This window comes from Hemiscyllium ocellatum, chromosome 16 (assembly GCF_020745735.1).
Source record: "Hemiscyllium ocellatum isolate sHemOce1 chromosome 16, sHemOce1.pat.X.cur, whole genome shotgun sequence".
NCBI classification, from domain to species: domain Eukaryota; kingdom Metazoa; phylum Chordata; class Chondrichthyes; order Orectolobiformes; family Hemiscylliidae; genus Hemiscyllium; species Hemiscyllium ocellatum.
The window spans coordinates 54,844,578-54,869,598 of NC_083416.1; the positions used below are offsets into that span (position 1 = coordinate 54,844,578).

General features: G+C 40.7%; 1 protein-coding gene across 1 annotated transcript; it reads right to left on the bottom strand.

Moving 5' to 3' along the window:
• Positions 1-1,045: 1,045 nt before the first annotated feature.
• Positions 1,046-23,101, bottom strand: LOC132823221 (cytochrome P450 2U1). The gene is made up of 5 exons (XM_060836840.1): positions 22,606-23,101; positions 8,552-9,187; positions 5,365-5,526; positions 3,574-3,741; positions 1,046-1,613 (listed from the first exon to the last, which is right to left on the bottom strand). The coding sequence occupies exons 1-5, from the start codon at positions 23,078-23,080 to the stop codon at positions 1,435-1,437; spliced, it is 1,620 nt and encodes a 539-aa protein (XP_060692823.1). The 5' UTR covers positions 23,081-23,101; the 3' UTR covers positions 1,046-1,434.
• Between the last annotated feature and the right edge of the window lie 1,920 nt (positions 23,102-25,021).

The window sequence follows — 25,021 nt, forward strand, 5'->3', positions numbered from 1 at the left end:
TGCTTTTACATTCCAACCCTCTTGAGATTAGTGACAACATTGCGGCAGAGGGCGGCACGGTGGCACAGTGGTTAGCACTGCTGCCTCACAGCGCCTGTAGACCCGGGTTCAATTCCCGACTCAGGCGACTGACTGTGTGGAGTTTGCACGTTCTCCCCGTGTCTGCGTGGGTTTCCTCCGGGTGCTCCGGTTTCCTCCCACAGTCACAAAGATGTGCGGGTCAGGTGAATTGGCCATGCTAAATTGCCCATAGTATTAGGTAAGGGGTAATGTAGGGGTATGGGTGGGTTACGCTTCGGCGGGTCGGTGTGGACTTGTTGGGCCGAAGGGCCTGTTTCCACACTGTAAGTCTAATCTAATCTAATCTAAAAAATTGCATTCGCTTTCTTAATCACGGACTCAACCTGCATGTTTACCTTTAGAGAATCCTCGACTAGCACTCCCAGATCCCTTTGTACTTTGGCTTTGCTAATTTTCTCACCATTTAGAAAGTAGTCTATGCTTTTATTCTTTTTGCCAAAGTGCAAGACTTGATTAACAACATGACCTGTGAACTCTGCATACTTCTGGTAGACATGAATGCAGGTGCTAGCTAGCTCCATTGACCGATTGGCATCTGGCGCATCAGTGTGCAGAACACTGTAGATGTCATTTTAAAACTTTGGCTATGTTTTGAAAACTGTCTCACTGAGCATAATTTTACTTTCATGATGTGCATATTATATCTTTCTCAGAATATACAGGATCTTCAGCCATGATAATAAGTGACTTGGTCAGAAAGAAAGCATTGTCTAAGTCAACCATCTGCTGCAATCTTTTCCTAGAGAGAATAGATTTTTTTCCCTATGGAGAAATCCAAAGCAGTAAACATAGTAAAGAATACAAATAATCCTTCAGCAACATGATCTTCATTTCCAACAGGTTAAATCTTTCCTCAAACAATTAAATGAAGAAAGACAAGTGCGTTCATAAAGATATAAAACTGTATTACAATACAGTTGTTTCCTTGTTTGTTCACATGCTCATTTTAAATAGTAGTCATTCTTTAAGGGTGAAGCACAAAATAAAATAATCATGAATGCTTTAAGTCAAAATATCAGAACCAAGGTGGCAAAAAAATTATACATGTTCAAGTATTGGACCATATTCTGTAGAGGATCAAAAACATATAAACATGGAGTGAGATTGAATGTGGTTTGGAGTTGACTCTAACTGTTCTGTTAGAGGAAGCAGCAATATAATGCCATTAACGCCATACAACACCACAAATAAAGATATTAAGCTAGAAACTGGCATCTTATGCAACCAAACTGTCAACATTGAACTGTCAGTGAGTTCCAATGACCATAATACAAAGAGACAGTTAAGAGAGAGGGTCTTCTTTAGTTTATATTGCAACTTCTATGAAGACCATGACTTGTTTCACCCAGTTGTTTATCGCATGACAGAAATGATTTTAAAAGGATGTGGAGATAATGTTAGACCAAACTGGCCAGCCATGTTTGGTGCATCAGTGCCTTCAGGAAGTTTGAAGCAGAATGATTGTAGGAGAGTACTGAAGATCAGGAACAGTTCCATCTTTGCCATCTGCTCTCCCATACAGATCCGTTTGCCTAATCAAAGAAACAGATCAATGTAGAACATATTCGTATTCTAAAAGCACAGCATCAATCCTGGTCACATTTGCATTTTAATATGGTTCCATGCAATCTCTATGCTGAACCTTCTCTAATAGCACTGCCTTTTATCAAGTGTAGCTACTCACTAAACACACTATTAAAAATGTTCTTGACCATTCAAGAGCAAATGAACTTTTAAAGGTGTAACACATTTTATAGTACCAAGCAACTCCATTCACACTGAAACTGATTTTTTACAATTGTTGAAATTCAATCTCAGATTTTAATTATTGAAGATTTTTTGGTCTCTCGTTTTTCTCAGGACCGTATTTCTTTCTAACCCACTGTATCACTCTGACATTGAGTTAAATACTCTAACGTATTTATTAATTCAGCTATTTGTCACAGTAAGGATTCAACAATCTGACTGGCAGAGGAGATACACCATAATTTGCCTTGCTGTCATAGGTCCCATATCTCCTATAGAGTGCACCATGTTGCGTTGGCTGTCAAATAACTGCATTCTCCAGTGCAAGAGCTCACAAAGTCTTTGGGCAAGTGCAAATGTAAGGAATGTTTCTTTGCTGGAGCCTACAAATCCTGATGAAGGGCTCTGGCCTGAAACGTCGAATTTCCTGTTGCTTGGATGCTGCCTAACCTGCTGTGCTTTAACCAGCAACAGATTTTCAGCTGCCTACAAATCAAGCCTAATATGTTGTCAAAGGTATTTTATCACAGAGTTTCCGGCTGTTCGATTACAACTGAAGTGAAGACTTTAGTAGCAGGAAGACTCAACTCTACTAAAATGAAATGACTTTGGATCATAAAATAATACTGCAAATATCCTATGCTCAAATATATTCCCCAGGAGTAACAAAACTATACTCAAGTTAATGTATGGAAAGCTGGGCATGTCCCATGCCCCGATGTATCCTTACTCTCTATTGCTCGATGAGAAGGGAAAAGCCTCTCAGCCCTAACATTTTGGAACAAAAGAGGACTGAAACCATGGCAATACATAATATTTCCCTTCTCAATAGAATGACACAGCAATGGAAACAAGAATAGTTATATAACTGATTATGAATAGAGTTCTGTACTGAATTAATGAATTACCAATATGCTGTAGAGCCTGGTTTCACATTTTTCCTTGATGACTAAATGAAACCCACTATCATCTTAAAGACACACAGCTGTTCATTGAGTACAACAATGTTAGAATGTTCCATTGGGTTGACAAGTCAATTTATTCCTCGATATTGAATTGTTTTATACTGCATTCCATTAAAAGGGTCTTGAATTCATATCTTAGTGGTATTACTGTTAAGTGCATAGAATAATCTCGACTTAAATTGTCATTATTTGTTAATAAAAGCTGATGTCAAAGAAAAATGACATTTCATCCCAGCAGAATCAAGTAATTATTACCCACAAATCATCGAACACTTCAAAATGCAACTTTAAACTTATTCATTGGCTTAGAGACAGAAAACGGAGACAGTAGTACAATTTACCACAAGCTTGTAGAAAGACATGCAGTAGTGTTTCTCAGGAAACAATATTAGAATTCTGCTCTTTTTGATCATTCCCTTGGACATGGATCTGGGTGGCATAATTTCAAAGTTTGCAGATGACAAACGGCATGGAAATTTAAGCAAAAGCCATGGCAGACTTCTGTCTCTTTCGGCCTCATTAAGTCTGCATTAAACATCACCTGGTGTAGCTCATTGTGTCAGGCAGTATGAACTGCAAATGAAGAGAGTACGTTATAAAGGTGCAGGATTCACTGGTCTACTTTTTTCTATTCCTCTTCTTAGCCAACGGAGCAGCAAACACTCACAGGTAATTACAGATGAATTTTCCACCTACCTCCTTAGCTGACAAGTGGCAGTGAATTCAAATTGGAGAAATATAAAATATGTTTAAAGAGGAATATTTTACAAAAAAAACCTACCTATTCCAAATGGCATAAATGCTTCATTTTTCACAATATTTCCATCTGCACTCAAGAAGCGAGAAGGATTAAATTCATCAGGATGTTCCCACATGCTTGGATCTCTATGCACAGACCACAGATTTGCAACCACCATGCTTCCTTTGGGTATAGTATAATCTTTAAAGTCTAGAAAAAAAAACTTACATCATACACGAGCGAGAGGGATTAGTATCACAACCTTAATCCAACATGCATTTAATATGTTAGCCCCATCTCCATGTCTGATTGTTATTACATATACTTATAAATTAAAATTTCTGGTTTCAGTGCATATATATTTTCTGTAATATTTTACAGGGTTTTTAGATTTTATTCTTTTTCCCTACTCCCATTTATCCTTTGCTACCCTTACTGGCTGTTCTCGTAAATTTGGCTGGGAGATGGTTGCATGCCAATTGATGTGGTTTTCAAGAGTTCAATGAATGCTACAGCTTGCAGGGTGTAAAGGTACTGGCTCAAACCATTTAATCCATGACTCTCATTAATAGCACTGCAAATAAGCAACCAAGTCATATCTGTCTTTTAAGTCTAATATTAACTACGTATAAGTAAAACCTAGTACTATAGAAAAGTTTAACTGTTGGCTGGCAAAGGAAATGTGAAGGCTAAAATATGTTTGCCACCTTCCTTGTACAAGTGATGCACCCAGAATTTTAAGATTGTAAGAGAATGTGATACAGAGAACACAGATTTTGTACCATTGGCAAAATTAGCAGTTATGGCCCTTGAGCTTATTTGTAAGGGGATTCAAATAGATCAAAGGGAGCTGTGTGGTAATAGTACATTTTTCTTAGAACTTTGAAGCATATTTGAGGACTTGGGAGAAGGTGATTATTTACACAAGAGAAGTGAGTAATGAAGAAGCAGGAAAATGGGAGCAACACAACTGTGCATGATGTATTGGGTGACAGAGCATGAGCCAAAGACATCCATCAATGTTCCACGTTGATGTACTATACACAGAACAATACAATATCATTTTACGTAATGCAATCTCTAGATAATGATGCACCTGAGGCCTATTGCTAATCATCTACCTCTATACTGAAACTGTTCTAATTTCTAAACATTTTTAACATTTTGTTCCCATTTTCACCAGCCTAAACAGACAGATCTGTTACCTGGCTGGTAGGTGGGAGAAACAACTTGACGCCAGTAGGCCATAGCCAATAAACAGTCCTGGCAGTTACAAGTGTTTGTGGAGGGTCTCTGGTCTCAATCATTGTAGTAACATTGTATCTTTCTGGAAGACTGAAGGATTTCTCCTAATCCACAGGAAACTATTTTAAAACCTGTCTTGTGGGGTCCTATTTTCTCTCTCAGTATGTCATCTGGCCTCCAGCTAAACTGGCAGTGATATTAAGATGTAGATTAGATCTAATAAAAAAGAACACTCCTACATTTCAGCAGGAGGGTCTGGCTCACCAGCTTGAAGTCATACTGTAAAACGGGAACACAGCAATAAGGCAGCAGGGTTATAGAGGTCGTCACATCCCTAATTTAACCTCTCACCCACCAATTTCTGTAATTGGGGATGGGATTTAGAATCAGAATCAGACACTGAGACAATCAATAATGTAATCATTTGTATATCTAGTCAAGTTCTGTCAAATTTATAATGTAGAAGCACAGTGTAAACATAATGTCTCTATTCAAAATGAAATTTGACCAGGTTTTTCATGAATACCTTTAACTACACATGACTAAATCTTCCTGTTTTAATAACTGTTAATTCAGTTGTAACCTTACCAACAGTTTCTGATGCCATATGTGGAATGGCAAGTGGGACCACCGTAGTCATGCGCTGAATTTCCATTATCGTTGCTTCTGTGAAAGGCATATGAAGTTTGTCTTTGAGGGAAGGAGGTCTTGACTCGCCTATAACTGCGCTGATCTCTTTGTGAACTCTTTCTATAAAAAGAGGAAATACATCTTTACAGCCAGCTTGCATTGTAAGTTCTTTAACAGCTCCACTATGTTGACAAGGTGCCTTGAGGTAGTGAATGCATTGGTGGTCATCTTCCAAAGTTTTATTGATTCTGAAATGATTTTTGCAGAATGGAAACTAGCAAATGCCACATCACTATTTAAGAAAGGAGTAAGAAAGAAACAGAACTGTTTCTTTGAGGATCTTACTAACAAAATTGATAAAGGATTGTTGACGGACACAGTGTACTTGGAGTCTCAGAAGGCCCTCAGCAGGTTGATGAGCAAAATTGAAATTTCAGAGATAGGAAGTAATGTACTGGCATGGATTAAAGATTAACTAACAGACAGAAAACAGAATGGGGATACAACATGGGTTATTCTTGCATTGGCCTGTTCCTGGGATGGTACGACTATCCTATAAAGAGACCTTGGGCCTGTCTTCTCCAGAGTTTAGAAGAATGAAAGGTGATCATATTGAAACCTACAATTTACTTAAAGTGATAAGCGAGATAGTTCCACTGATTAGCGAGTCTAGAACCAAGGGGATAAAATTTAAAAATAAGGATTTGCCAGTTAGGATAAGGAGAATTCTTTTTTGTTCACAGGGTTGTGAATCTTTTGAAACTTTCTACCCCAGAGGGCTGGGTCTTTGTGAGTATATTTTGGTGCAAGTTGGTAAATTTTTGATTATGAATGACATAAAGGATTATGGGAATCATACGTATATAGGACATTGAAGTGTTCAATCAGCCAGGATCATGCTAAATGGAGGATCAGGCTCGACAGGGTGAATGGCATACTCCTGTTCTTATAATACTTGGCTATACAGAGTGTGGAAGATGCTTTGTTTTCTGTTGCAGTTCGTATGAATGAGAATAGATTGACAGCAATAGTATAATTCATGATCTTGCCAGGGCAGAATGCCATGTTGATTTAAGAGTACATTCTAGAAAACTTCTGTAATTTTGACAACTAAAATAGCTTGACATCAACTCTGGACTTTAGATAAGGACAACAAAGATTGTTTCCCTTCATTTGGCGATTGTAGGAAAATTGAGGAAGTTACATTTGTTGTTTAAAAATGTAAGCTTCTGAAACTGTTCATATCAATAAATGCAACATTGTTGGGTAAAATTGCTCAACAAATCACTGTAGTTCTGCTGTTATGCTGTGATGGCAGTTCTTTGTGGCTACTGCATCCAATAGTGGTCTGCTTCAGCATCTTCGACAGCAGGATTCCATCGGTCCAGTTACTGACGGCTTCAGGATAAGGTGGTTTCAGCCCAGCATCCAACAGTCTGGGACTCCTCTCAGCGACATCTACTGGCCCAGGATTAGCGATGAGGTGGGTCCTTGGAATAGATTCAGCATTCTGCGGAGTCTTGTAGCTCGGCATGGCAGCAGCCAAGCAAGGCAGCCTCTTTTGACGGCAATTTCGTTGCCTTTCAGCAGCAGTACTGTCTTTTCCTGAACCCAGGAGCCATGAATTGAACTAAAATGGACTTTCTCTTAAGTTTTTAAAAATGTTTTTTTACATTAGATTAGACTAGACTTACAGTGTGGAAACAGGCCCTTCGGCCCAACAAGTCCACACCGACCCGCCGAAGCGCAACCCACCCACACCCCTACATTTACCCCTTACCTAACACTATGGGCAATTTAGCTTGGCCAATTCACCTGACCCGCACATCTTTGTGACTGTGGGAGGAAACCGGAGCACCCGGAGGAAACCCACGCAGACACGGGGAGAACGTGCAAACTCCACACAGTCAGTCGCCTGAGTCGGAAATTGAACCCGGGTCTACAGGCGCTGTGAGGCAGCAGTGCTAACCACTGTGCCACCGTGTTTTCTTTTCTATGCCTTCTGTTATTAATAAAAGTACTGTGGTATGGTGACTTAAACACTTTTCGCTACATTTTCTTTGTACAAAATACAAGTGACAATAAATTACTATTTTATTCTATCCTATCCAAACACAAGTTTCCAAAGCTTGACAGCTCTCTCTGATTTCTTATCAGTCTGCTTCTGAAAGATTGTCCTTCAAATATTTTAGTTAGAAAACTGGGCTTCACAAATCTTGGAGGAGAAAGTGAGGTCTGCAGATGCTGGAGATCAGAGCTGAAAATGTGTTGCTAGAAAAGCGCAGCAGGTCAGACAGCATCCTGCTGCCTCACCTGCTGCGCTTTTCCAGCAACACATTTTCAGCTTCACAAGTCTTGTACTTGATTTCTTAGACTGAGAAGACTTCTTGATCTAGGAACATGAGGCAAGTAGTTTGGTTTTACTTGACTGCTAGCCAGAAATCAGAGTCTATAGCTTGAGAGCTATTTGCAGGTTACTAGGTCAATTAACCTGTTTGACTATGCCATTTCTGTGGTCAAGTCCTAAATTGGGAATCAACCACATAGTTCTTGGCTCAAAAGAGGGATTACCCGCTGCACCCATAGACAAAAGAAATCCCTGTTTTATTTGGATGGAGGAAATTTGTTGCATTCTTTAGTTTAAGTGTACTGTTTAGGCGAGAGCTATATATTTCTCAAGCTTTCTTTTCATGGGTTAGGTAAATCTAAACTGGGATTCCTAGAATATCCCAAACATTTGTGTCCTTGAAAAACATAGTTTTATCCTTCTGGAGTTCCCCATCAATGGATGCTGGTGCCATTTTGGCACTTTTGAGTAAGCCAATAACAAATACTGAGCAGTTAGTCTTTGGTTTATTCTCTCACTGTTCCTGTCATGAAGAAATACCAAATTTCCATTTTAAGATCTCTGCTTCAGAGTTTGATGACGTGGTGTAGGGCAATTAGTGAAATGCATTGTAGCATCTTTGGACACTTCAATCCTTCAAACAGAATCATCATACTGGGGGAAAAAAAGTAGGGAAGTTTCTTATATTGAAATGCATTACGTTATTACTAGCACGTAATATACAAGATCTTCTGACTCACAGTAATATTGATAAACCCTTTCCAAATGATCTCTCATATGTACAGATGAGTTAATTACCTTGAATTTCTGGATGAACAGCCATAAACAGAATAGCCCACAACAGTGTGTTGGATGTCGTGTCTGTCCCTGCTACAAAGAGATCCCCAATTATGTAAAATAAATAATCTTCATTGAAGCTTGTATTTTGCTTTTTATGTCTATGATAGTCAATTTCTTTCAGATAAAAATCAACAAAATCACGTGGGTTTTCAGGGTCCATAGTCTTTCGGTGCTGATCGATGATGTCTTTCAGGAACGCAGTTACATCTTTTACTGTTTGGGCAACCTCTTTGAAGGATCCCAAAGGTAAATACTGAAGTAAAGGAATTACATTGATGAGCATTGCTGAGCTGTTTGATGCTAATTTCATTCCTCGGACAATTAGATTCAGCATGGTTCTAAACTCTTCATCATCATAGTCAAACCGTTTCCCAAAGCACATTGAGCAAATGATGTTAGACACAGCGTTGTGAATGACATGAGAAGGAGAGAAGGCTGTCCCAATAGCATTGGAAAACTCTGACTTCACAAACTGCAGTTCCTCTATGATTTTTGGCTCCAGATCAAGTTTCCCAAAACCAAAGTGTCTCAGGGTCGAGAGGGAAAATTTTCTTTGTTGCTTCCAGACCAAGCCATATGGAGCAAAAACTATTCCTGAAAATAATTATACAAGTACGTTATTACTCTGAACAGCATTTGCAATCTAAGTGATTACATTACCCAAAATATTTTAAACCCAATACTTGTCTACTGCTCACTATCCCTGTGCCATTTCATATTGCTTTAAAACTTAGCGAGTTTTGAGAAGATTTGGGAAGATTGCTTTCAAGCTGTTATTTAAAGAGAAAATAGGAAGAGATGTTTTGTGAAGAGGTTTTTCCTTAGAGACATTATGAATAAGATTATTGCCAGCAATTGGTAACTAATATTCAAGTGACACTTTACATTAAACCAGGGATGTCCTACCTGAAATGGTAAAACAGCTCTTCAAATGAGCACAAAAGCTGACTGAGTCCATTAAGAATGCTTGCATCACATCTTTATAATAATATCTCATTACATGATTTTACCATTGAATATAATTGCTTACCAGCAGAACTAGAGAAAACATTAACTAATAATTTAGGAAGAGCCAATTCACAAGCTGGGAAGATAAATGATTTATAACCTTCCCAACACCATGAATCAAAAAGTGATTTCCATGACTATGCAATGCAACAGATTTTTCTGGTACACTTACAGCTTCAGATCCATTATAATTCCAGTAATGGGCAAAGATACTGAAAACTGAATAATTCATTATGACTTCCTCCTGGGGACTCTCTGACCACAGAAGCTGGTCCTCAGCAAATTCAATTCCGTCCATGTAACACCACAAAGTGATGAGTGTACTAGATACAGCACAGGTCATTAGACCGAGCCACAGCTTGGATCTAATGTTGGAATATCTTTGCTTTAGAACTTGCTATGCCTCTTGCTAAGCTGTTCCATTGCATTTACACAAGCATTATCCAACAAAGTGCAAAACTGCCCAGCTATGTAATGTCTGGGGATGTAAATATCATTTAAAAGAAACGCCAATTTAAACTATGAAAATTATTTCTATTAACATTTTAAACATTAGCAGGTTATATGCTAAAAATGAAAAATAGCACTGGATAAATTTGCTGGATAAATCAACAATTGTAGTACTGTTTCACATAATATCCTCAAGCATTGCTAACACCTTTAAAAAAATTCATTTCTCTGCGGCATTTTTGTGATCTATTTTAAATGTTAATTATAAAATATTAATGGCAAGATCAACACTTATCAATTAACCATTTACTATTTTATATCCTTGGTTGTGTTCGCAAAAAGCACAATAAATCCAACCCAGCAAACTACCACCTTATCAATCTATAGTCAATCACTAGCCGAACACATACCATAAACAAGATGCCTGCAGCAACTCGTTTTGGCACTTTTGACAGCACCTTTCAAAACCTTAAACTTCTGCCTTAGGAGAACAAAGGGGCAGATACATTGGAACACCATCACCTGCAAGTTCCCTTCCAAACCGGACATCATTCTCACTGGGAACCATATCACCATCACTTTCCTGACATTGTGTCAAAGTTTGGAATTCCCTTTCTAACTGCATTGTGGGTATATTACATCAGATGGATTCAATGGTTTAAAAAGGTAGCTCACCAACACCTTCATGAAGGCAATTAGGAACTATGACATCAATATCCTATTAAAGAGAATTACCAAGCAAAGTGATGGAAGGGATCATGCTAGTTGCATTTACTACCCTGTAGGATTCTCCAGAACCACTCATCTCCAAACCTCATTACAGCTTTGACTCAAACTTGAGTCCTGAATGCCAGACGTAACTGTGACTGCCCTTGAAATCAAAGTAGTATCTGCCCAAGTGTGGTATCAGAGTCTTTGGAAAATTGAGTACAATGGCAAATAGGGGGAAATTTCTCTTCCAGTTAGAATCATATTTAGTATTAAGTAACATGAAAAGAAGATTCTTAAAGGAGGCCTACCAGCTCAGTCCCAGAATTCTCAGGACTCAGCATGTTGTTCCACTCCAGTTTTTCAGAAAGAAGCTGTCAGTGGCCATTAGCATTAAGAGCTGGATAATATACAGGCTTAGGCAAATTAAATGGCAAATAAGATTCATGCCACACAAGAACCATGAAATGAATATCTCCAACAAGGATTGATTTTTTTATACATCTATAAGTGTTATCACCCAACGAATGGCTTTCCCAACACCAAATTTTTTGCATATTACTATTGACCATCATCAATAATCAACCATGCAGCCAATTAGAGGTTTACGTGCAAATCCCATTATGTGCAATGCAAATCATCAAAAATGAGCATGGGGGAAGCGGAGTGGTGGTGGTGGTTAGAGAGAGTGGGTGGAGAATAAATTAAAATGGGATTGGAGGGGGAGACAAAGCACTGCGGTCCCCACTGTACTCACCTCTCTAAGGCCATCGAAAACATTGGTGAACTCTGCATGCTCCTTCTCCAATGACACCTGGGCATGTATGTAACTGCAGAAGAGGGGCAGACAATTGCCCCTCCAATATGATCCCCTCCATAGCTCACTCTGCCTGGACCTGTTAATAGCTTGCCTGGTCAGGCCCAGCAGCAAACCCATGAGGAGGTCCTCTGATCTGCCTGCATTCCTCCACATCAGATGCCAAAGATCAGGAGCGTAGGGCTGAAGTGCAACAAAAAAAAATTCTCAAATAGACAATAGGTGCAGGAGTAGGCCATTCTGCCCTTCAAGCCAGCATCACCATTCATTATGATCATGGCTGATCATCCTCAATCAGTATCCTGTTCCTGCCTTATCCCCGTAACCCTTGATTCTCCTATCTTTAAGAGCTCTATCCAACTCTTTCTTGAAAGTATCCAGAGACTTGGCCTCCACAGCCTTCTGGGACAGAGCATTTCATACACCCACCACTCTCTGGGTGAAGAAGTTTCTCCTCAACTCTGTTCTAAGTGGCCTACGCCTTAATTTTAAACTGTGTCCTCTGGTTCGGGACTCACCCATCAGCAGAAACATGCTTCCTGCCTCCAGAGTGTCCAATCCTTTAATAATCTTATACGTCACAAGCAGATCCCATCCTCAGCCTTCAAAACTCAAGTGTATACAAGCCCAGTCGCTTCAATCTTTCAGCTTAAGATAGCCCCACCATTCCAGGAACTGACCTCGTGAACCTACGCTGCTCTCCCTCAATAGCCAGAATGCCTTTCCTCAAATTTGGATGCCAACGGCACACAATATTCCAGGTGCGGTCTCACCAGGGTCCCGTACAGCTGCAGAAGGACCTCTTTGCTTCTATACTCAATTCCTCTTGTTATGAAGGCCAGCATGCTATTAGCTTTCTTCACTGCTTGCTGTACCTGCATGCTTGCTTTCACTGACTGATGTACAAGAACACCTAGATCCTGTTGTAGTGCCCCTTTACCTAATGTGACTCAATTTAGGTAGTAATCTGCCTTCCTGTTCTTGCCACCAAAGTGGATAACCACACATTTATCCACATTAAACTGCATCTGCTATGCATCCGTCCACTCACCTAGCCTGTCCAGGTCACCCTGTATTCTCCTAACATCCTCCTCACATTTCACCCTGCCACCCAGCTTTGTGTCATCAGCAAATTTACTAATATTACTTTTAATACCTTCATCTATATCATTAATGTACATTGTAAAAAGCTGCGGTCCCAGCAGTGATCCCTGTGGCATACCACTGGTCACCGCCTGCCATTCCGAATGGGAGCCGTTTATCACTACTCTTTGTTTCCTGTCAGCCAACCAATTTTCAATCCATGTCAGTATTTTGCCCCTAATACCATGTGCCCTAATTTTGCTCACTAACCTCCTATATGGGACTTTATCAAAGGCTTTCTGAAAGTCCAGGTATACTACATCCACTGGATCTCCCTTGTCCATCTTCAGAGTTACATCCTCAAAAAATTCCAGAAGATTAGTTAAGTATGATTTCCCCTTCATAAATCCATGCTGACTCTGACCTATCCTGTTACTGCTATCCAGGTGTGTCATAATTTCGTCCTTTATAATTGACTCCAGCATTTTTCCCACCACTGTGGTAAGACTAACTGGTCTATAATTCTCTGTTTTCTCTCTCCCTCCTTTCTTAAAAGGTGGGACAACATTAGCCACCCTCCAATCCGGAGGAACTGATCCTGAATCTATAGAACATTGGAATATGATTACCAATGCATCCACGATTTCTACAGTCATCTCCTTCAGTACTCTGGGATGCAGACCATTGGGTCCCAGGGATTTATCAACCTTCAGACCTAACAGTCTCTCCATCACCATTTCCTGCCTAATATAAATTCCCTTCAGTTCAGGTCCTTCAGCCACTATTACATCTGGGAGATTGCTCGTGTCTTCCCCAGTGAAGACAGATCTAAAGTACCAATTCAACTCTTCTGCCATTTCTTTGTTCCCCATAATAAATTCACCCGTTTCTGTCTTCAAGGGCCCAATTTTAGTCTTAACCATTTATTTTCTTTTCACATACCTAAAAACGCCTTTACTATCCTCCTTTATATTTTTGGCCAGTTCACCTTCGTACCTTATTTTTTCTTTGCGTATTTCCTTTTTAGTTATCCTCTGTTGTTCTTTAAAAGCTTCCCAGTCCTCCAATTTCCCACTCATCTTTGCTATGTTATACTTTTTCCCTTTTGTCTTTATATGGTCCTTAACTTCCCTCGTCAGCCATGGCCACTCCTGCCTCCCCTTAGGATTTTTCTTCCTTTTTGGAACGAACTGATCCTGCATCTTCTGCATTATACCCAGAAATACCTGCCATTGTTGTTCCATTGCCGTTCCTGCTAGGGTATTGCACCATTGAACTTTGGCCAGCTCCTCCCTCATAGCTCCATAGTTCCCCTTATTCAATTGAAATATTGTCACTTCTGATTGTACCCTCTCCCTTTCAAACTGCAGATTATAGCTTATTGTATTGTGGTCACTATCTTCTAATGGCTCCTTTACTTTGAGGTCCCTGATCAAATCCGGTTCGTTGCACAACACCAGATCCAGAATTGCTTTCTCCCTGGTAGGCTCCAGCACAAGCTGTTCTAAGAATCCATCTTGGAGGCACTCCACAAACTCCCTTTCTTGGGGTCCAGTACCATCCTGATTCTCCCAGTCTACCTGCATGTTGAAATCCCCCATAACAATTGTAGTAATATCTTTGCGACAGGCCAATTTTAGTTCCTTATTCAACTTACACACTACATCCAGGCTACTGTTTGGAGCTTGTAGATAACTCCCATTAGGGTCTTTCTACCCTTAGAATTTCTCAGCTCTATCCATACTGACTCTACGTCCCCTGATTCTAGGTCCCTTCTGGAGATAAGGAGACACCTCTTCAGCCAAAGAGTGAATCTATGGAATTCACTGCCACAGAAGGCTGTGAAGTTTAGGTCATTAAGTATATTTAAGACAGAGATAGATAGATTCTTCATTGTCAAGGGGATCAAGGATTATAGGAAGAAAGCTAGAGAATGAAATTGAGAAACTTATCAGCCATGATTGAATGGCAGAGTAGACTTGATGGGCTGAATGGTCTAATTTCTATTCCTATGTCTTATGGGCTTTGAAACTTGAAGCCAGAAACTTCCAATTGTTCAGTGCATCGAACTAAAATGTGCACCTTAACTATGAAAACTAACTACTGAAGGAGCAGCACTCCGAAAGCTAGTGCTTCCAAATAAACCTGTTGGAATGTAACCTGGTGTTGTGTGATTTTTAATTGAAGGTCCCAATGCTTGGCTTAAGACTATACTTAAAGAAACTATCAAACAGCATTGGCAGCAAGTGACAGAGGGAGCTAGGAGATCTCACAGATCAGATCTCAGCTCTGCAATCCTGCCAAATCCACTTGTGAATGGTGGAGGACGATTAAACAACTCAATGGAAGAGGAGGCTGCAGAAATATCCCCATCCTCAGTGATAGAAGAGTCCAGCACATCAAGCTTTCACAGCAATCTTCAGCTAGAAGTGCCAAGTGGATGATGCATCTTGGCCTCCTCCACTGGTCCCCAGCATCACAGATACCAATCTTCAGCGAACTTGGCAACTTGGTAACAAGAAACTGCTGGAGACACTGGATACTGCAAAGGCTATGGGCTCTGAAAACACTCCAGCAATATTACTAAAGCCTTGAGCTTCAGAACTTGTTACTCCCCTAACCAACTGTTCCAGTAAAGTTATATCATTGGTATCTACCCGACAATGTTGATACTTAGACATCTATTTCCTGTACATAAAAAGCAGGACAAATCCAATCTGGCCAATTACTGCTCCAGCACTCTCGATCATCAGTTAAGAGGTGGAAGGTGTCATCAACACTGCTATCAAGCAGCACTTGCTCAGCACTTACCTGCTCAGTTTTGGTTCTGTCAAGGCCACAGCTCCTGACCTTATTACAGCCTTGGTTCAAACATAGACAAAAGAGTTGAATTCCAGAGGTGAGGTGAGAGTGAGAGCCCTTGACATCAAGGTTGCATTCAACCAAGTGTAGCATCAAGGAGCCCCAGCAAAACTGAAATCAATGGATATCAGGGGCAAACTTTCTGGTCGTTCGAGTCATAAGTGACATTTAGGAAGACGGACGTGCTTGTTGGAGGTCAGTTATCTCAGCTCCAAGACATTGCAACAGGAAGTTCCTCAGGGTAGTGTCCTAGGCCCAACCATCTTCAGTTGCTTCATCAATGACCTTCCCACCAACATAAGGACAGGATGCAGACGTTTGCCAATTATTGCACAATGTTCAGCACCATTCACGACTCCTCAGATACTAAAGCAGTCCTTGTTCACATGGAATGAGATCTGGACAATATCCAGGCTTGGGCTGACAAGTGACAAGTAACATTAGCGCCACACACATGCCAGGCTATGACCATCACCAATAAGAGACAATCTAACCACCGCCACTTGACATTCAGTAGTGTTATGATCACTGAACTCCCCACTATCAACATCCTGGAGATTATCATTACCAGAAGCTCAACTGAACTCGCCACATCAACACAGTGGCTACAAGAGCAAGTCAGAGGTGAGGAATATTGCAATGTGTAACTCACCTCCTGACTCCTCAAAGATTGCCCAGCCTCCACAAGGCACAAGTCAGGGTGTGATGGAATACTTCACACTTGCCTAGAAGTGTGCAGCCCCAACAACACTCAAGAAGCTTGACACCATCCAGGACAAAGCAGCTACATCCAAAAGCATCCACTCCCTTCAGCACCGATGCTCAGTAGCAGCAGTGTGTACTAACTACAAGAAGCACTGCAGAAATTCACCAAAGCACCATGACCACTTCCATCTAGAAGGACATGGCAGAAGATATATGGGAACCTTCAAGATCCCCTCCAAGCCACTCACCATCCTGACTTGGAAATAAGTCACTGTTCCTTCATTGTCACCAGGTGAAAATCCTGGAATTTCCTTCTTCATGGCATTGTGCATCAACCCATACACGGACTACAGCGGGTCAAGAAGGCAGCTTACCACCACCTTCAAGGGCAACTAGGGACAGGCAATAAATACTGGCCAGCTAGTGATACCCACAACACACAAATGAATAAAAAGAACTGGGCAAAGTATCAGTCAGGTTTTCAGGGTGTAAAGCAATGTTACAGACAATCCTGTAAAGGAACTGCTAGAGGCTGCCTACCTCTTTTATTCTTTTGTTGTGCAACAAGGAACAATTCATCCCAACTCTCCATTATACTCATATATATACCTCATTCCTGATGAAGGGCTACAGCACGAAATGTCGATTTTCCTGCTCTTTGGACACTGCCTGACCTGCTGTGCTTTTCAAGCAACACACTCTCAACTCTGATGTCCAGTATCTGCAGACCTCACTGTCTCCATATATACTACCAGCCTATATTCAAATATAGGCTGAAGAAGTCCTGAAGAAGGGCTTATGCCCGAAACGTCGAATCTCCTGTTCCTTGGATGCTGCCTGACCTGCTGCGCTTTTCCAGCAACACATTTTTAAGCTATATTCAAATTTATATTAAATGAAAGGTCACCAAGTTAAAACAAAAAGTTTATTTTTCTCTCTATAGAAGTTGCCTGACCTACTTCCATCATTTTCTGCTTATGTTTCAACAGTTCCAACATTTACTGTGTACTATCTATAGAAATATAGTCCTGAATATAAAGTACAGGTCTTCTGCTCTCTGTCATAATGCTCTGTGCAACATCTATTAATGAATACAGAAAGGCTGTTATGCTCAAACAATAGATGACAACTCCAACTATGCAGCACCCTCATAATACTGCCGAAATTGTCAAACAAAATTACATTATCAAGTTCCATGCTGGCTATCCAAGTACTTCTTGGATTTAGCAGGAATCTCAATCTGCTGAAGGAAATAGACTTTTTGTTAGGATTGCAAATTAGAACATAGTTTATGAATTAATACTTCATTGTGTAGCACAGTCTATTTAAGATGTACCACTACAGGACAAAACAACTCTACAATCAACACAATATTACACTATTTCAAACACTTAAGACCATAAGAGCTAGGAGCATAATTAGGCCATTCAGCCTGCTGAATATGCTGTGCCATTTGATCATTGCTGAAACATTTCTTAATCCCATCCTCCTGCCTTCTACTTGTCATCCTTGATCTCCTTACAAATCAAGAACCTTTCTATCTCTCTATTAAAGACAATTTATGTCTTGGCCTCCATAGCCCTCTGTGGCAATGAGTTTCACAGATGCGCCACCCTCTGCCTGAAGACATTTCTCCTCATCTCAGTTCTGAAGGGTCATTCTTCACTCTGAGGTTATGCCCTCTGGTCCTAGCCTCTACTAGTGGAAACATCTCCACTTCTACTCTATCCAGGCTTTTCAGTATTCCACAAGTTCCAATGAGATTCCACCTCCCCCACCAGTTATCCTCCTACACTCTCCTGAGTACGTATGCAGACTCCTCAACCACTTCTCATATGAAAAGCTCTTCCTCCCCAGGATCATTCCTGTCAATTCCCTGAGGACCTCTTCCCTGGCCACACATCCTTGGGTAGATTTGGGGCACAAAACTGTTCACAATATTCCAAAAACCTCAGCAATATATTCTTGCTCTTGCATTCTAGCCCTCTTAAAGTGAATGCTAACATTGTGTTTGCCTTCCTAACTGCTAACTTTAAGTGAATTCTGAAGTAGGACTATGTCTATTTAGTGCTTCAAATTTCTGAAGCCTTTCCCCGTTTAGAAAATACTGTACACTTCTATTTTTCCTACCAGCACAACCTCACACTTTCTCATATTGTATTCCATCGGCCTGTCCAAGTCCTTCTGCAGCCTCGACACTATGTTCCCTTCACCTATCTTTGTGTCATCTACAAACTAAACAGCAATGCCATCAATTCCTTTGTCCAAATTGTTAACGTATAACTTGAATATTTGAGGTCCCAAATCTGACCCCTGCAGATGTCCACTTAATCACTAGTTGCCATTCAGAAACAGACTCCTTTAACCCCAATCTCTGCCTTCTGCCAGTCAGCCAATCCTCTCCCCATGCCAGTACCTTGCCCTTAACACTATGTGCTCTTATAAGAGCTATAAGCCTATGTAGCACCTTGTCAAAGGTCTTCTGGAAATCCAAACAGATCACTCCCCTGGCTCTACCTTTTCTAACTTATTCAAAGAATTACCTCCTCAAAGAATTTGAACAGATTTGTCAGCAATGACCTCCCCTTGATGAAGCCAAGTTGACTCTGTCCTATTTTACCATGTGCTTCCAAGTGCTCCACAATCTCATCTTTAATAATGGACTTTAAAATCTTACCACCGATTGAAGTTGGACTAACCAGACTATAATTTCTCACCTCTGCTCCCTTCCTTCTTAAACAGGGTTGTTATATTAGTCATCTTCCAATCGGATGGGACCCTCCGTGCCTCCAGTCATTCCTGAAAGATCACCACCAATGCCTCCACAATCTCCTCAGCTTCTTCAGAGCCCTAGGATGTAGCCATAGAGATGTATATCATGGAAACAGATCCTTTGGTCTAACCTGATATCCTAAATTAATCTAATCGCATTTGCCAGCAGTTGGCCCATATCTCTCCAAACGTTTGCTATTCATATACTCATCAAGGTGCCTTTTAAATGTTCTAATTGTACCAGCCTCCATCACTTCCTCTGACAGCTTATTCCATACACGCATCACCCACTATGTGAAAACATTGCCCCTTAGATGCCTCTTAAATCTTTCCTCTCTCACCCTAAATCTATGTCCTCCAGTTCTGGAAATAATTTGTCTATTTACCTATCCATGCCCCTTATGATTTTATAAACATCCAAAGAGTCACTCCTCAGCTCTGACATGCCTCAGAAAGCAGCCTCAGCCTATCCAGCCTCTCACTATAGCTCAAACACTCCAACCTTGGCCCATCCAGTCCAGGTGATTTATCCGCCTTCAGCTTCCCCAGCACCTTCTCCTTAATGATAGCCACTACTCTCCTCTCTGCCCTCCCAACTCTCTCAAAATTCTGGTATGCTACTGGTGTCTTCCTTTGTGAAGACTGATGCAAAACATCTTTTCAGTTCCTCTGTCATTTCTTTGCTCCCCACTGCGACCTCCACCCTCATTTTTCAGAGTCCACTCTGGCCTCTCTCTTTTACCTTTATATATCAAAACAAACTTTTGCAGTCTTCTTATATTACTAGCTAGCTTACCCAATATTTTTTCAACACCCACTACCGCTGCCCCTGCCCCCGTTGCTCTCTGCTGGTAAAATGCTTCCCAATCCTCTGGCTTCCCACTGCTCTTTACTACATTGTACTCATCAGCCTTGGTTGCCTCATCCTCCCCTTAGTACATTTCTTCTTCCTTGGGATGACTTTCTGCTGTACTTCTCGAATTACTCCCAGTCACTCCTGCTGCTCCACTATTCTATATTTTTCCCTGCTCCCCTTCCAATCTGCCAGCTTCTCCCTCATCTTTGCAGTTACCTTACTCAATCGTATCACACCTTTGCACCATCTCTATATCTTCACCCTCTCCCAAATGTTCATTTTATTTAAGTTACAACACAGGGAAATAAGGCACCTTGTACTCTTTTACCGAACCATGGAAAGAGAGTTAGCCTTTACAGAAGCCATGCTCAGCAATCAGGCTAAGCAGTAACAAGACTTGTGACTGCTGTGTCTATGTATGAAGCAATAGTTCCAGATATGACTAAAATCTGCCCCCACAGTACTCTCTTCAAACGATTATTACATCAAGTCATTACAGAATTTAATTTCACAAGAAATTGATTCTAATCTGCTCTGTAAATTACCCTGTGATTTTATACAATGCTACTTTTTCAATTTTGATTTTTCAGGAAACCACCAATAGTTTTGCAGCAGGTGGTGGTTGAGGGCAAATGCTTTCCTCTTCAGGTTTGTAAGGACGCTAATGGAATTTTTTTTCTTTCTCTACACTTTAGGATTTTTGGTTATAGGAAGGGGCCTTTTCTATGCTTTTTTACCTTATGTTGTCTCTTCATCTCCAAGTTTCACTGTTCTATGCTATCTAGTTAAAGTGTATAGTAGTTCATGCTCCAATTATTTGATGATCATTTCAGAATTGGCAGGTAGCTGTGGAATTCTACACTTCTAGAATTTCTATTTTCATTTCAGACTTCTTGTGTGATACAAATAGAGGTGCATGAATGCCACTAAGTTTTACATCTTTCCAATTACTGCCTTTCCTAGTTAGGAAGTCCTTGACATTTCACTGAGTACCAGCCTATGATTGCAAAGTCAAAATAAAAATCTCACCTTGCAGAGAAGATGATCAAGTCTTACAACATGCCAATGAATATTTCTCATTCAGTTTCCTTCATTGTTTTTAACTCATTTTGAATTTCTCTCGTGCTTCACTTTCTTACTTTAAGATTTCCTTAAGAGCTAATAATCAAAACGCATGCAGTATAAAAATAATTGCATAATTATCTGGGGAGATCCTATTCAGTTGGCAATGAAGATGTCAATTCATAAAACATTAATCTATTATCTGTATTTTGTAATGATATAATAAAACTTTTAAAATTACATGGCTATGGGGTGAAATTTTCAATTTTTTTGGAAACTTAACTATACAGAAAGTAAAATCATGCAGATTTAAAAATGCCATTGTTCATCAAATGTAACTTTGTTAACAAGTCATTAGAGGAAAATGGACCATTGTCTGTTTCATCAAATTTCAGCTCTTTAGATCATGCCCATTGAAAAATATTTTGTAAGATTTCATTGTATTTACTTTATTCACAGGTGATATGAGGTGTTCAATATAGGGCGGCACAGTGGTTAACACTGCTGCCTCACAGCACCAGAGAACTGGGTTCAATTCCCATCTCAGGCAACTGTCTGTGTGGAGTTTGTACATTCTCTCTGTGTGGGTTTCCTCCAGGTGCTCTGGTTTCCTCTCTCAGTCCAAGAATGTGCAGGTTAGGTGAATTGGCCATGCTAAAATTGCCTGTAGTGTTAGGGGAATGGGTGGGTTGCCCTTCAGAGGGTCAGTGTGGACTTGTTGGGCTGAAGGCCTGCTTCCACACTGTAAGTAATCTAATCTCCACATCATGTGTGTACTTTGACAGGTACTCAATTTTCATGCATTTCTGTTCAGCAATTTCAGATTACTTTCAATGTCACTGTGTATTTTTCATAGCTGAAGTTGTAAATAATTCTGCCATTAACAGCTCCTTCATATCCATCTTTTGTTTCTTTACTTATCACATAGCATGATCTTTACTCTGCACCATCATTCACATATCAGTTAGTCTCCATCTTTGCCTTTTTGATCCTTCTGCATTGTTCTTTTCTTTGTCCCTCACTCCTTTTCCTGTCTCATCACAGCTTGTTTTTTCCTGTTCTGAAAAATGGACTTTACTTTTCTCTCAACTAATGCTCCAGGTTTTATTTAAACTTATTTCCAGGTTTTCTGCACATAATGCACATTTTAATATTTAATCAATAAGAGCTCCCACTCCTGTTAACTCGCTGCTCTCCCACCATAACCAACGGTCCTGTCTATCTCCTCAAATAGGAGTTCCTTGGTTGCGCTCTCAGTCATGTAAGTCTCATCATCATGGTTTGGGCTGGTCAGACCATTGTAATTGCATCTGGTTAGCTAATAGTGATGCCAATAGTGTGGGTTCAATTTGCTCACCAGCTGAGGTTGCCATGAAGGCCTCAATTTCTCAACCTCTTCCCTTGCCTGAGGGATGGTGGTCTTCAGGTTAAATCACCACCAGACATCTCTTTCTAATGACAGGGCAGCCCTACAGTCAGGTAAGACTACAGCAACTTGCATCACATCAAATTTCCTTGTGGGTAAGTTTTTTTTCCAAACTCATTTTTTTAAAATTGCAGATATATTGAATTCAAATATCATTGCGGATGGGAACTCATATTCCTAGATCCAAATCTCTGGAATCACTAGTCCAGTGACATTACTACAATGCCACCATCTGCCCAATCGATGCCCTCTGTATCTCTAACCTTTACGCTTGGTTATGATGGTGATTAGAGGGATGGTGGGTCTATCGGAGAAGACCTCGGCGTTATGCTGCAGTGCATCTCTGACCATTTGGAAGCCATTGAGGATTATCATGAGCCGTCTGCCCAGGTACAGTCTGCAAATTTCTCCATAGGTCTTGCCGAGGGCGGTGAGGTACAGATGCGGTGGGAGCTGGCTCCGGGAGCCCTGTCTCCGAGCCAAAGAGAGCAGCAAGCCGATCAGCGGCCAGCAGGTTGGTCCAGGAGGGAGCTTGCACCGCTGCCGGACCCTGCGCTTCAGGAGGTACCGGCTCAGCAAGAGAACAGCAAGCCCCAGGAGGACAGGCGTCATGTACTGACCGGCCGCGGGGATCTGGCCGAGTCCCGGACACTGACCGGCCCCGGGGGTCTGGCCGAGTCCCGGACACTGACCGGCCGCGGGAGAATTAACAGCTTCATGACGCGGACCCGCCGCCATTTTGTCCCCGTCGCCAGGCAGGGCCCGTGACGTCAGTGGTACACTGAGGTCAAAGGGCAAGGATGTCTTTGCTCTTTCAGAGTGTCACAGTCACAGGGGGTTCAATTGGGATCATCATTGACGGTCAAACAACTAACAATCGCTAAAGTGAAATAACTTAGATTACATTTGTAATGGAGTACAGCTCTGAAGGGGATGCAGGAGCAGAGTATCTGGGTCTACAAGTCTACAGATGATAGTATCCCCTGCTTTATTAATAGAGTACAAGAACAAGGAGGTGACGTTGAAAGTTGTGCCAGTTATTTGTTAGATCTCAGCTGGAATATTGTGGGCACTACATGGTTAAAAAAAAATGCAGATACATTGGAGGGAGTGCAGTAACGTAGTTCCAAGTGTGAAAAACTTAAGATATGAGAATACCTGTAGTTTGAAGAAGTTGAAACTGTTCTATCTGGAGAAAAGAAGGTTGATTGGAGATATGATTCAGTATTAAAATCATGAATGGACTGGACAGAATAGATGGGGTGAATCTATTACTGCTTGGAAAACAAAAATGAAGGGGAGAGATTTAAGACGATTTGGAAATACAACAAAAATGATGTGAGAAAAACTTTTTTCACACACTGACTTCATAGGTTATAGATTTTGTTTTGATAAATTATCAAATTATCTTGCCATTCTACTATTCTTCCATTGAAGAGGACAATTCATATCTATGCCAGAGGATTTGCAAAAAAGAATGTCCTCTCTGGACCATTGTCACAGATAATAACTGTCGGTAGATATAGATACCATCATATGATAGCTGGTGGAAACTAATTTGCTCAACTTTCAATTATTGAAGGCTTGGAAACCTTTTTATCTGAAGAGCCTTGTTTTAATATTTTATCTAAAAGAAAGCTATTGGGACCCACAAATCAAAAACTGAATATTTCTAATCCTTTCTTTCGTTTATTGTTGGAATGTGTGCATGGGCTAGGCCAGCATTTATTACCCATTCCTAATTGTCCTGGAAAAGGTGGTGGTGAGTTGCCTTCTTGAACCGCTATAGTCCTTGGGTATAGGACATCCATAGTGCTGCTAGGAAGGGAGTTCCAGGATTTTGACATAACAATAGTGAAGTAATGGCGGTATAGTTCCATATCAGGATGCTGTGTCACTTTCAACAGAACTTAAGTCCTGATGTTCCCATGCATCTTCAAGGTGGTAGAGTTCTAAAGATGCTAGTGGAGGAATCTTGATGAGTTACTGCAGTGCATCTCGTACACACTGCTGCCCCAAAGCATTAATATTGAAGAGTCAGTATTGAAAGTGATGTGTGGAGGTACTAATTGAGTAGAATGCTTCAACATGGATGGTGTTGAGCTTACTGAGTGTTGTTGAAACGTCACTCATACAGGCAAGTGGAGAATATTTCAACACACTCCTACTTTGTACTTTCTAGATAGTCATTGTGGAAAAAGGAGATGAGACACTTGGTCCAGAATTCCTAATGTCTAACTGACTGTTGTAGCACAGTATTTATAGGCCTGTTCCAATTCAGTTAATGGTGAAAGATAACCCCCAGGGTTTTGATAGTGGGAACATTCAGTGATAATAATGCCATTTATTGTCAAGCTTGGTAGTTTAGGTTCTCTCTGATTGGAAGTAGTTATTGCTTGACACCTCTACCGCACCAATGTTACATGCCACTTATAATCAGAGTCTAGGTATTATCTATGTCTTGCTGCATATGGACATGGATTGCTTCAGTATCTGGGGGTGTCACAAATGGTGCTGAACTGTGTGCAAATTGTGCAATCATTAGTGATCATCCCCACTTCTTAAAAGCCTGTTCTCCGTCACCAAACAGGAAGTAATCAACCTTCTTCGTTCTTTATCAATGTTTGTCTTCTCTTTGTCTCCCTCTCCAAGGCTTTCTTAGTTTTTTTTTATTAACCA

Coding starts and splice junctions, on each gene's coding strand:
- LOC132823221 (XM_060836840.1), bottom strand. CDS start 23,080: ATGGCGGCGGGTCCGCGTCATGAAGCTGTTAATTCTCCCGCGGCCGGT. Junction 9,188..22,605: donor CATCATAACCAAGCGTAAAG/GTTAGAGATACA, acceptor AATTATTTTCAG/GAATAGTTTTTGCTCCATAT. Junction 1,614..3,573: donor ATTTATGCCATTTGGAATAG/GTAGGTTTTTTT, acceptor TTCTTTGATTAG/GCAAACGGATCTGTATGGGA.